General features: G+C 45.8%; 1 protein-coding gene across 1 annotated transcript in view; it reads left to right on the top strand.

Moving 5' to 3' along the window:
* LOC126284557 (UNC93-like protein) overlaps window positions 1–14,258 on the top strand; it is a 230,621-nt gene that overhangs the window by 126,999 nt on the left and 89,364 nt on the right. Inside the window, exon 3 of the mRNA XM_049983559.1 lies at window positions 6,639–6,810. Within this exon, the coding sequence (XP_049839516.1) occupies window positions 6,639–6,810 (172 nt within the window). The remainder of the gene's footprint in view (window positions 1–6,638; window positions 6,811–14,258) is intronic.

Genomic DNA, 14,258 nt, shown 5'->3' with positions numbered 1-14,258 from the left:
ACGTCTGTTTTTTGAAACTCATAAACAATATTTTATTTAAAATAATCTCCATTACTATTTATACATTTCTCCCACCTCTAAAGCAGCCTATAAGTGCCACGCCAATAAAAAAAAAAGTTATTTTGAAGCGTACCAGTCACTGAGGCATTTCTGTAAATTATAAAAATACGAACTGAAGCGTTGTTTAGCCAGAGCGCGTCCTTTACTGCTTGCTCAACTGCCATCGTGTTTCTGTAGAAATTGTAAAAAGCCTTTCGCTCCCTGTATTTTACCCTTGCCACCTTCAGAATTTGAAAGAGAATATTCCGGTCCACATTGTCAAAAGCTTTCTCTAAGTCTACAAACGCTAGAAACGTAGGTTCGCCTTTCCTTAATCTTTCTTCTAAAATAAGTCGTTGGGTCAGTATTGCCTCACGTGTTCCAACATTTCGACGGAATCCAAACTGATCTTCTCTGAGGTCGGCTTCTGCCAGTTTTTCCATTCGCCTGTAAACAATTCGCGTTAGTATTTTGCAGCTGTGAATTATTAAACTGATAGTTCGGTAATTTTCACATCTGGCAACACTTGCTTTCTTTGGGATTCAAATTATTATATTCTTATTATATACATCTGGCTCGCCAGATGGTAATGGATTTTATCGACGGTTATTCCGCATTGTTCTTATCCGTCTTTCCTCTCATTATTTTTAAGACATTCGTTAGGTCAATGTTGTAATTTTAATCCTATTAATTTTATCCATGTGCTGCTTAGAGCAATAACTGTTGATCCAATTGCTTTCAAGTACTCTTATCTCTATTTTATGTATCGGCGCTATGACCAGAAGATTAGTGCAATAGAACCGCAACTGTCATCATCATCTTCGTCATCATCATCATCGCCTTCCTTTCCAGACATGTTCTCTCTTGGACATATACCTCGACAAACAGAAAGAAGAAGTTGACAGTGTTAAATTCTTGGGATTACAACTTGATTATATACTAACGGGAAGAAATCGGAACTGCAAAAAATAATCACTGTAGAGTGATGAAATTCCGAGAATACATTTGTCTAAGTGGCATACTTGGCTGATTAACGTTGCAAGGTCACTGGCTAATGTAAGCGAGAGATAAGGATTTCCACTGTGAAATGCTGATACATTAATAACCGGTGTAACCTCCAGAATGTCGAATGCAAGCAGGCAAACGTGCTTGCAGTTTGTTTAACAGGTGCCGTGTGTCAGTTTGTGGGATATACACTCCTGGAAATTGAAATATGAACACCGTGAATTCATTGTCCCAGGAAGGGGAAACTTTATTGACACATTCCTGGGGTCAGATACATCACATGATCACACTGACAGAACCACAGGCACATAGACACAGGCAACAGAGCATGCACAATGTCGGCACTAGTACAGTGTATATCCACCTTTCGCAGCAATGCAGGCTGCTATTCTCCCATGGAGACGATCGTAGAGATGCTGGATGTAGTCCTGTGGAACGGCTTGCCATGCCATTTCCACCTGGCGCCTCAGTTGGACCAGCGTTCGTGCTGGACGTGCAGACCGCGTGAGACGACGCTTCATCCAGTCCCAAACATGCTCAATGGGGGACAGATCCGGAGATCTTGCTGGCCAGGGTAGTTGACTTACACCTTCTAGAGCACGTTGGGTGGCACGGGATACATGCGGACGTGCATTGTCCTGTTGGAACAGCAAGTTCCCTTGCCGGTCTAGGAATGGTAGAACGATGGGTTCGATGACGGTTTGGATGTCCCATGCACTATTCAGTGTCCTCTCGACGATCACCAGAGGTGTACGGCCAGTGTAGGAGATCGCTCCCCACACCATGATGCCGGGTGTTGGCCCTGTGTGCCTCGGTCGTATGCAGTCCTGATTGTGGCGCTCACCTGCACGGCGCCAAACACGCATACGACCATCATTGGCACCAAGGCAGAAGCGACTCTCATCGTTGAAGACGACACGTCTCCATTCGTCCCTCCATTCACGCCTGTCGCGACACCACTGGAGGCGGGCTGCAAGATGTTGGGGCGTGAGCGGAAGGTGGCCTAACGGTGTGCGGGACCGTAGCCCAGCTTCATGGAGACGGTTGCGAATGGTCCTCGCCGATACCCCAGGAGCAACAGTGTCCCTAATTTGCTGGGAAGTGGCGGTGCGGTCCCCTACGGCACTGAGTAGGATCCTACGGTCTTGGCGTGCATCCGTGCGTCGCTGCGGTCCGGTCCCAGGTCGACGGGCAAGTGCACCTTCCGCCGACCACTGGCGACAACATCGATGTACTGTGGAGACCTCACGCCCCACAGGTTGAGCAATTCGGCGGTACGTCCACCCGGCCTCCCGCATGCCCACTATACGCCCTCGCTCAAAGTCCGTCAACTGCACATACGGTTCACGTCCACGCTGTCGCGGCATGCTACCAGTGTTAAAGACTGCGATGGAGCTCCGTATGCCACGGCAAACTGGCTGACGGCGGCGGTGCACAAATGCTGCGCAGCTAGCGCCATTCGATGGCCAACACAGCGGTTCCTTATGTGTCCGCTGTACCGTGCGTGTGATCATTGCTTGTACAGCCCTCTCGCAGTGTCCGGAGCAAGTATGGTGGGTCTGACACACCGGTGTCAATGTGTTCTTTTTTCCATTTCCAGGAGTGTAGTTCCATGCCTGTTGCACGTGGCCGATCAGAACAGGGACGGATAAAGCTGTTTGTTGTTGACGCTAGAGTTGTCATCCGATGATGTCCCATATGTGCTCGATTGGAGACAGATCTGGTGGTGCCTCAGGCCAAGGTGACATGTCGACATTCTGTAGAGCATGCTGGGTTACAACAGCGGCATGTAGGCGAGCGTTATCCTGTTGGAAAACACCCCCTGGAATGGGAGCACAACAGGTCGAATCACCAGACTGACGTACAACTTTGCAGTCAGGGTGCAAAGTGCGTGGGATGACCACGAAGTGGCACTCAGGTGGAGTCCAGTGTGTCTAGCAGGCAGATAGTTGCAGACCCTCAACTGGCCTTCTTCTGACCAACATGCGACCATGAATGGCACTGAGGCAGAACCAGCTTTCATCAGGAAACACAACAGATCTCCACCCTGCCTTCCAATGAGCTTTCGCTTGCCAGCAGTAGCAATTGGCAATGGTTTGGGGTCAGTGGAACACACGCTACAAGGCGTCTGGGTCGTTGCTCTCCTTGAAGTAACCGATACGTAACAATTCATTGTCTCCCTTAGTGCCAACTCCTGCTCAAATTCCAGCTGCATATCCACTTCTACGCGCCTGAATCATACGCCCAACACTATAGCCTTCCCTCTCGGCAGGGCCACGTGGCATTCCGAAGCCTTGACTTCTTGCGAACACCGCCGCCAACAACCATGTGGAGTAGCTACTTTTCTGCCAAATCTTTCCACAGTTTCGCAGAAGGAAAATTCAGGTTCTCGTAGCTCTGTTACACGACCTCATTCAAACTCAGTGAGGTGTTGATAATGGCGTCTTTGTCGCCCTAAAGGCATTCTTGACCAACATCAACTCACTATGTCCCCTCTCAAAGGTAACTAATGCTACGACCGTTACAGCGCGTATTTAAAGCACGACTGGTGCGAAATTTTAATAGAAATGATCTTTCAGATGTAGAGCCGCCACACTTATCAACTTTCGTTTGAGTCGCACAAATGATTGGTGTCGCGATTTTTTCCCCATCAGTGTCAATTAAACTGGCGAGAGCATGCCACAGAACTCTGTTTGGATTGCGGTTATTGTCAGACAGAGATGACACCAAAATTTTTGAAAAAGCTAGCATACTTTGCTTACTTTCCTTCCATAATGTCACGTGGGATCATTTTTTTTATCAGTAATTCACCAAGTGAAGGCTATGTTTTCCGTGTCCTAAGATGAGTAGTACGAATTATCTGTGATGTCAACTCCTGCAGGGGCCAGTTTAAGGGACTGTGAAAACTAACTACTGTTTCCCAATACATTTATACCTTCATGAAACTTGTAATATAAAAATATCTGTTTTTCAAATCAACAACTCAGTTAGTGGGATCAGTACCAGGAATGAGAATAATCTTTACTAAGATTTTAAGTCACTTACTTTAATCCAGAAAAGAAATTTTTGTTTTTCGAAAGAATTTTACTCATTCCCTTGGTTCAAATGGCTCTCAGCACTATGGGACTTAACGTCTGAGGTCATCAGTCCCCTAGAACCTAGAACTACATCAACCTAACTAACCTAAGGACACCACACACATCCATGCCCGAGGCAGGATTCGAACCTGCGACCGTAGATGTCGCGTGGCTACAGACTGTAACGCCTAGAACCGCTCGTCCACTCCGGTCGGCACTTATTCCCTTACATCAGTATTAGCCTTTTCAAAGTAATCCCTATCAGGTGTGTTATACTTGTGTCAGAGCTATTTCAAATACCGAAAAACACTTCTGGAAATCGGTATTTGTGTTGGATTTAGCTCTCGCAACGGTGCAGCTTAATCCCACACATGCTGCTAAAATGCCCGTCCTTCAACGTTTTCTTTATTTTATGTTATTTTATTTATTTTTTGAGTAGAAGAAGTCACACGAGACCATGTTGGCAAATACTGCCTCTGGGTCATCATTTCAGTTTGTTTTCGACGAAAATTGACGAACAAGCAACGAAGTGCTATTAAGTCCATTTGTTTCGCCGACGCACATCGGAAGTTTTTTACCGTATTGCTTCATGTAAACGGCGTTAAACTTCTAATTAGTAGTTCTTATTGATGGTGTGGCCTTGTCGCAAGAGCCCATGCTACACTATTCCATTAAAATCGAAAAGACAGTGAGCATCGTCTTCAAATTTCACCGCACTCGTCGAGTTTTTTCTAGTCTTGGCGACCCGGAATGCTTCCCCTGTGCGATGTCATATCCACGAAGACCTCTTTGCTGAATGTCTGTTTTGCGGCTGTTGACAGCGGCGTCATTTAACAGCGCTTGTCACAAAGCCGAATCGACATCCTCTTTGGCAGTTTTCTGTAATGTCGTGGTCATACTGTTAGGGGCCAGTGTGCCGTCGATGTCATCAGCTAGAAGGGTACTCCAGTAATAGTCGTGGAAAGTGCGCCGTGCTTTCCCACTTATCTCCCCTCTTCGGAAATTTCGATCGCCAAACTATGTTTCTTGGGTGGTTCCTGACAGACTGTTTACACGAAATATTTACATTTACCTGCAGAGCAGGCACTGTTTCTAACTCTTCGATGTCAGTTGTGAAGGTGGACGAAGGTAAGGGTGGGATTTGGGTGGCAGAAGTAAGCTGCGTCTGCCACGAGCAGGGCAAAGATAGTGACCAGTGCGTAGGTTCCCAGCAGAATAATTGGATGGTGATACTTCTTGCAGTGTAGCCGCACGTGTTGAAATATTTCTCCCATGCTGATCTGATGGATCTGCATAACGATCAGTTTGTCCAGAAGAGCGAGAAACGTCGAGTGAAGGGTGGTGTTTAGTTACAACTGGTTTTCTGCAGGCGAGATTTGAAACGAGAAATGAAGCACGTTGAGCAAGGAGAACGTCATGTTCGTTGTTATACGTCTTGTTCCGGTCCACAGGTCTGCAGTCACTATCTTCACACACTTTAATGGGTAGCTACAGGGAGAAGTTTGCTTATTTTGCTGCACTGTTCTTCTTCAATGAACGATTTACCACCTATCCATAAAAAGTCAAGCGTTCGTTGCGAACATGAAGTGCATAAATGACTGCAGGTGGTATGCAAAAACGCCAAACATAACCATTTCCACAGAACGGGGTCTGCGTCACACTCGAGCCTTATCATCAGCTCTTACCTATTGAAATGAGGTCTCGTCTGTGAGGGCTTTTCTGGAAGTATTTGTGTGGAGTGTAGCCATGTATCGATGTGAAACATGGACGATAAACAGTTTAGACAGGAAGAGAATAGAAGCTTTTTAAATATGGTGCCTCAGAAGAATGCTGAAGATTAGATGGGTGTATCACGTAACTACTGAGGAGGTACTGAATAGAATTGGGGAGAAGATGAATTTGTGGCACAACGTGACTAGAAGAAGGGGTTAGTTGTTAGGACACGTTTTGAGGCATGAGGGAAGCACGAGCGGTAAAAATTGTAGAGGGAGACTAAGAAATGAATACACTAAACAGGTTCAGTAGGATGTAGGTTGCAGTACTTTCTCGGAGATGAAGAGGCTTGCTCAAGATAGAGTAGCATGGAGAACTGCATCAAACCAGTCTCAGGACTGAAGACCACAAGAACCACCGACAAGTCACCTAAGGCTCAAAACGATATGTTGACGAGGCCTGGAGAGGCGCTGCAGACGATGTACTGCTGTTAGCAAAGGCACTCGTGTCGTCGCCTGCTGCCACAGCCCATTAATGCCAAATTACGAATGACCTAACTAAACACCTACGACATTTCACTCCCGTTCTATATGACTTTTGTTAAGGCCAGTACCACATACACACTACTTGGAGCCCTGCCAGGGTACCCACCACAGAGAAGTGCTTATATTACGCAGCAGCTCGCGTGCCCTGCAGCTGACACGAGCGGCAGCGCGCACGCCGCGCCGCGCCGCGCCTCGCTCAGCGCCTTGGCTGTGCTGCAGCGCCCTCGCCTCACGGCCCGTGTTTGCCGCGGCTGCGCAGCTGTCGGGGTGCCCGTCGCCGCGAGCCTGCCGCCTGCACCGCGCCTCGCTCAGCAGCTCGGGCGCCTCCTCCGTGCGCCGCCTCATAGCCAGCGTCCGGTCGGCGCCGCCCGCTCTCGGCCCCGGCTACCCCAGGCGCCGCCTGCTGCGCAACCACGCCGCACTCTGCCTCGGTGAGTCGGCGGAACTTCGTGTCTGCCACTGAGCCCCAACACCACAGGCAAGATGTAATTCAGGGACGGTTAACGATTATTTTGGTACAAGGTAGCCGCCTCACTACAGTTAGTTCGATCTCTTACCCAGCTTATCTTCGTATGTTTTCTGCACAGCATGAAACTCTTAAGTGCGCACTGTGTCACTTGTTTGGAACCACCACGCTTCTATTCAATATTGGTCTGTTCCATTTAGTGTTAATTTTATTAAAAATTGTAGTTTACCTTAGACAGTTACACGCATACACGTACTAACAGAGGGTTAGCCGATATGCGTATTGTAGGAGTTCACTGGATGCAATACAGGTTTTGTTCAACGACGCTATGCTGATCTGTTTCCACCACACCTGCATCCAACTCCTCCTGCCCCATCCTCTGTCCATCTGCCATCCCCATCGCTGTCTGTCCACTTCCTCCATCCCCTGTTCTGCGTCTATCTCCTCCAGCCCCATCCTCTGTCCATCTGCTACTAGCCCCTCTCTCACTGCCCACCTCCTCCCTCCAATCTTCCGCGTTCAACCCCTCCTGCCCCACCCTCTGTCCATCTGCTACTCCTCCCTCTCTCTCTCTGTCCACTTCCTCCATTCCCTGTTCTGCGTCCATCTCCTCCTGCCCCAGCCTTTGTGTATCTGCTTCTCTCTCTGTCCACCTCCTCCATCCCCCATTCTTTGTCCATCCCCTCCTGCCCCATCCTCTGTCCATCTGCTGTCCTCTCTCTGCCCACATCATCCCCTGAACTGCGTCCATCCCCTCCTGCCCCAGGCTCTATCTGCTACTCTCTGTCCAACTCCTCCATCCCCCATTCTTTGTCCATCCCCTCTTGCCCCTCCTGCCCCTTCCTGCCCAGCCTCTATCTGCTACTCTCCCCCTCTCTCTGTCCACCTCCTCCATTCCCCATTCTGCGTCTATCTCGTCCTGCCCCACCCTCAGTCCATCTGCTACTCACCCTCTCTCTCTTTCCCCACCTCCATCCTCTGTTCTGTGTCCATCCCCTCCTGCCCCAGCCTCTATCTGCTACACTCCTCTCTCTCTCTGTCCACCTCATCCATCCTGTATCTATCACCTCCTGCCCCATCCTCTGTCCATCTCTTCCTCCCCCCTCTCTCTGTCCACCTGCACCATCCCCCTGTAATGTGTCCATCCCTTCCTGTCCCATCCTCTGTCCATCTGCTACTCCCCCCCCTCTCTCTCTCTCTCCACATCTTCCATCCCCTATTCTGCGTCCTTCCCCTCCTGCCTCAGCCTCTATCTGCTACTCTCCCCTCTCTCTCTGTCCACCTCCTCCATTCTGTGTCCATCTCCTCCTGCCCCACCCTCTGCCCACTTTCTACTCCCCCTCAGTCTCTGTCCCGCTCCTCTGCCTCCTTTCTCTGTACATCTCCTTTCTATGTGCATCTCCTCTTCCCTTCCCCCTCTCTAGTTCCTCCTCTTCCCTCTCTTTGTCCATCTTGGTATATTTCGTTAAGTTTTGAAAAACTATGTAAACTTTCTTCCAAGTCACTAAGATCTCTAGTTCCCAAATACTGGATAGGCTCCAATGAAACTGTACATTATGCAACAAATAGTGCGAAATAATCAATTAAACGCACCCAAGATTGTACAGGTATCACATAGCACATATCAGCCTAAAAACATTTACAAAAATACAGTATGATAAAGATGGAAAGTCAAAGAGTAAATATTGTTCTCAATTCGTGTAATATTCTTCAGACCAACAAGTTTCTTCTACTACACACTTTCTCAGGGTTCAAGCTATCCCCCTTACCAAATTTCATCAAAATAGCTTCAGCGAATAGTAACAGTAAATTTAAACGTCATGCATGATAGGCAGTTTTACACGCGTCACGGTGTTTATGACTTATATCTCCTGAATTACTTGTAATACAATGATGTATTTTTATAGGAACGTTCAGTGGTATATGTGAACACTGTCTGCAAAATGAATCGTGAAGGCGGTTAGTAGTAAAGAAGTAACAAATTAAAACGCCATGCCTGATGAGAGAATGAACAAGGAAAATGTTGTAACCGACAAACTTTTTTTTCCTTTCTTACTATGTGGAGGTGAGGGTGGTGGGGTGTCAGCAAGAAAAAGTTTCGTAAAGGTTTGAAATAACAGGTAAAGTTTATTGCAAGTCACTAAGTGCTATGGCTATCAAATACTGAATTAATAAAATCTGGGTATTAATGCGTCACCGTCTACACTTCATTTTCATCCCCACTATTCCGCCTTTCATAGGTGAGTGGTTCTTATACCGCGAGCGATTCTTTGCGGACAGTAAATATGTATACCAACATTGGTTGAAAGCGGTGCAGTTGTTTTGGAAGTTTGTGATAAGGCCTTATGGGACTAAACTGCTGAAGTCATCGGTCCCTAAGTGTACACACTACTCAATCGAATTTTATTCTATGGACAACACACTCAGCCATGCCCGCGGGAGGACTCAAACCTCTGACGGGGACAGCCGGTGCAGTCGTTTCCGAGGTGATGAGGGACGTATACACACACATTTCTACCATATATCATTATTATTGGTGTTTTGCCCTTAAAGAGCGCATTTGGACTAAACTCTATGGTCAGTTTCTTTTGCTGCCTTGCTTGCTGCCCAAACTTCCCTCATTTGCTCGCTGTGTTTCTGTTTCCGGTCCTCTGTCCATGCTTCTTGTCGGCTTTGTGTCTTCGACTTCATCTTGGTTGCCTTTTTGGTTGCCCATATTTCTTTCATCTTCTGGCTGTGATCTTGCTTGCGTTCTTCGGTCCATTTTATGCCTGTTCGTTTGTCACATTGTATCTCATGTAGTTTACTTTTCTTAATGATTTCTAAATTTTTTTCTGTCGTTTATTGTGTCTGCTGTTATGTTGAGTTGGTTCAGGTCGTTTTCTACCTCTGCCACCCATTTGTTGTTTCTAGTGGTTACCCAGTCAAAGATCTGTTTGGTCAGCCTCTGTGATGGCATTCTGTATAGGTGTCCATAGAATTGTAGTCTGCGTTTTCTAATCTTTTCTGTGATTGTCTCCGTATGTTTGTACAGTTCCTCTGTAGGTTTGTTGATCCATATTCCATTGTTGTCACGGTGTTTATGACTTCATCTTGGTTGCCTTTTTGGTTGCCCATATTTCTTTCATCTTCTGGCTGTGATCTTGCTTGCGTTCTTCGGTCCATTTTATACCTGTTCGTTTGTCACATTGTATCTCATGTAGTTTACTTTTCTTAATGATGTTTCTAAATTTTATTCTGTCGTTTATTGTGTCTGCTGTTATGTTGAGTTGGTTCAGGTCGTTTTCTACCTCTGCCACCCATTTGTTGTTTCTAGTGGTTACCCAGTCAAAGATCTGTTTGGTCAGCCTCTGTGATGGCATTCTGTATAGGTGTCCATAGAATTGTAGTCTGCGTTTTCTAATCTTTTCTGTGATTGTCTCCGTATGTTTGTACAGTTCCTCTGTAGGTTTGTTGATCCATATTCCATTGTTGTTGGTTGCGCCAAATATTTTCCTAAGTATTTTCCGTTCTACTTTTTCTAATTGTCTGATACGTGATGCCCTAGGATTAGTGTGGTGTCTGCTGCATATAGTGCCTCGGGGAGCACCACCGTGTCGTAATGGCGTAATTTGATTTTTGTGAGATAGACTTCTTGTTGTAATGATTCCACACTACTTTGTATGCCTTGTCCAGTTTAGTCTTTCTTTCTTCGTTTGAGTCTCTGTTATGTCCACTCATCTGTAGTGTTTCACCGAGGTATTTGAAGTTTGCCGTTTTGTAAATCGTGCCATGCTTTATGTTCAGAGATGAGAGTTTCTTTCTGCTCATAAACTGTGTCTTTTCGTAAGAGATCTGTAGTCCAGTTTTGGAAGCCATTTCATGCAGTTTTTCAATAGCGGCTTTTGTTTCCTTTATACCTTTCATGACAATCGCCAAATTGTCTGCAGAAGCCAGGCGTTTAATCTGTAGGTTTCCTAAGGTTATCCCCTGTTGTGATGTTTCCCATTCTTTTATGACCTTATCTAACACCAGATTGAAAAGGAGAGGTGAGAGGCCATCGCCCTGTCGGACACCTGTGCGAATTTCAAAGAGCCCTGATAGTTCCCTACAGAACTTTACTCTGGAGGTCGTGTTGGTTAAAGTTTGCTCTGTGATAGACAGTGTTTTGTTGTATACTTTGTATTCTGCTAGAATTTTGAAGAGAGTTATCCGGTCGATAGAGTCGTACGCCTTTTTGAAGTCGACAAAGGTAATGATCAGGTTCTGTTTGTGTTGTAAAATCATTTTCAGGTACCAAATTTGTTCCGCACAAGACCGCTCTTTACGGAACCCTGCTTGGTATTCCCCAATCAAGTGGTCGGTCTGTTCAGTAAAGCTTTAGAGAGGATCTTGTACGTGACCGGTAGCAGAGATATTCCTCTGTAGCTGTTCAGGTCGGTCTTGTCACGTTTTGTGTGTAGTGGGTGTATCAGGGCAGTTTTCCAGTGGTCAGGAATTTTCATGGTCTTCCAGATGTCTTCCAAGATCCTGTGGATGTCTTTGGTGAGTCCTGGGTCTTGTAACTTCCAGATTTCCGCGATGATGCCATCTTCTCCTGATGCTCTACGATTCTTGAGTGACTTGACTATTTCTATAACTTCTTCTAGAGTTGGAGGTTCACTATCTGGATTGTACGTGCTCGTTTCTGTCATCATTTCTTCCATTGGGGGGTCCGTGTTGAGCAGTTTTTCAAAGTACTTTGTCAGAATGTCACAATTGTTTTTGGTATTGGTTTCTGGGGTTCCATCCGGTCTTCTGAAGCACAAGTTGGGTGGTTGATATCCAGTCATATTTTCTCTGAACGTTCTGTAGAAGTTTCTTGTATTGTTCTTCATGAAGTCCGATTCGATCTCCGTCAGTCGCCGTTTATCATACTGTCGTTTTTCACTGCGAATGATTTTGCTTGATTTCTTCTGTCTTTTCCAGAAGTTCATCCAATTCTCTTGGGATTTATGGCTACTAAATTCTTTCCATGCACTGATTCGTTGTTAAATAAGTTGGTCACATGTGTGGTTCGACCAACGGTGTTTCCTTGTGCGTGGTGCTTGTGCTAGTTTCATGGCCTCTCGGATTCTACTTGAAAGTTGTGTCCAGTCTGTCATTTTCTCCATTTTAATTTTGTGTAATATTTGTGTCTGGTTAGAAGTAACGTATTCTGGATCTGGTCTAACAATTTTGTTCTTCTGGAGCTTTTTCTTGGGCAAAAGACGAATCCTGATCTGTAGTAGGTGGTGGTCTGAGTCGAAGTAGCCTTTACGGGTGTCTATGTTCAAAATTTCTTTTTGTGAGTCTTTCTGGACTATTACGTGGTTGATCTGTAGTTCTTGCTTTCTGCTGGGGAATTTCCATGTGGTAAGTTTTCGTGTTGGTTTCTTGAATTTTGTTGACATAATGGCGAGGTCGTGGCTTTTGCAAAAGTCTATCAGATGTTTTCCGTTTTTATTGGTGTCCTTGTGTGGAGTATGCTTTCCTGTGGTATGTCTGTATATCTTTTCTTTTCCGAGTTTAGCGTAGAAGTCTCCCAGTATTATTTTAACTCTATGTGCAGGAATTTTTCTGATAGTTTCTTCCATTGTCGTCCACAAGTCATCAATTTCGTCCGGGTTTTTCCTGTTGTAGTCATTAGTCGGTGCATGTGCGTTGATTATTGTGTAGGACTTGTTGGCTGATTTCACTGTGATGGTGCTGATTCTTTCGTTTGGTGACGAAAAGTCGATTATACTGTCCGTGATGCACCTGTGTACTGCAAATCCTGTGCCAAAAAGCCTTAGGTTTTTCAGTTGTCTCGATGGTTTTCCTTTGTATATTTTGCAATTCTCCGTGTTGAAATGGTCTTCGTCTGTGAAACATGTTTCTTGCAGTGTACATATTTCGATTTGAAATTTTTCGAGAGTGTGTGTCAGTTCTTTCATCTTTCCTGTCTTCATCAGTGTGTTCACGTTGAGTGTGCCGACGTAGTGTTTGCGTTTGGTGTTGAGGGAGTTTGAGAAGCTCTGATTCTTCTCATGATGTCCGTGAGCCCCCGGAATCCGATGCTCACGACGATCCCCGTCTATTGACTGGGGCCCGGGGTAATGAGATTTTTCTCGTGGTACCATCATGATGTTTAGTAGTTGGATGTATGGCATGCTGTCGACTACAACCTGACTTTCCAGATCAGGATGTAGGTTGAAGCCTCCCCTGACATGTGGAGGAGACGCCTTTTGTAGCCGCCCACTGTGGGAACAGACGCTACTAGTGGTTTTGGTCCGCCCCGAGTATTTCATTTCCTCGGTACCTCCTCTATCTAGGAGGCATTACCCTGTCCGCCACCTGGGAAGGCGCTCGGTTGCGGGTCTACTAACCGACCCGAGCGGTTACTATATATATGGTTAGCGGTTACCATATCTATAAATATGTTGTTTTTTTTGGTGACCCGATTTTGTTGAAATATAGCCTATACGATGTTCCTGGCTAGGCTGAAGTTGCCAGTGAAAACTCCATAAGAATCCGTCTAATAATTTTGGAGATTAGCGCGTTCCTCTACGGAGAGACTGGAAAGTCTTAGTAAAACTTTAAACCACGATATGTTTTTCCATTCTCCGATTTTGGCGAACTAAAGTGTATGCTGTTTCCCAAACTATGCCCAAGTTACCTGCGAAAATCCCATGACAATTCGTCTAGTGCTTTTGGAGATTTGCGTGTTGAAAGACAAACTGACAGACACGACGGTTTTATACATTTATTATCATTACTTTTTTAAAGAATAGGAAGCAATCCTAATAGAGGAATTTACCACCGTTTTAAAAAGTTGTTTCTTTTCTGCAATGAAGGAAAAAAGAGAACAGGGCTCTAATTCACAGTCACGCTTAGGAGGACAGGAAATATGAAGAAGATAAGAGTTTCCTAAGGCTTAAACCCGAAAAACGAGAACTGGGCTCATGGTTGGTGCAGATCAGAAGCTAAAATACACTACTGGCCATTAAAACTGTTACACCAAGAAGAAATGCAGATGATAAACGGGTATTCATTGGACAAATATATTATACTAGAACTCACATGTGATTACATTTTCACGCAATTTGGGTGCATACATCCTGAGAAATCAGTACACACAACAACCATCTATGGCCGTAATAACGGCCTTGATACGCCTGGGCATTGAGTCAAACAGAGCTTGGATGGCGTGTACAGGTACAGCTGCCCATGCAGCTTCAACACGATACCACAGTTCATCAGGAGTAGTGACTGCCGTATTGTGGCGAGCCAGTTGCTCGGCCACCATTGACCAGACGTTTTCAATTGGTGAGAGATAGGGAGAATGTGCTGTCCAGGGCAGCAGTCGAACATTTTCTGTATCCAGAAAGGCCCGTACAGGACCTGCAACATGCAGTCGTGCATTATCCTGCTAAA

Source organism: Schistocerca gregaria, chromosome 8 (genome assembly GCF_023897955.1).
Source record: "Schistocerca gregaria isolate iqSchGreg1 chromosome 8, iqSchGreg1.2, whole genome shotgun sequence".
Lineage (NCBI taxonomy): Eukaryota > Metazoa > Arthropoda > Insecta > Orthoptera > Acrididae > Schistocerca > Schistocerca gregaria.
The sequence above is the reverse complement of the archived record's forward strand: the minus strand, read 5'-3'. Positions and strand labels throughout refer to the sequence as shown.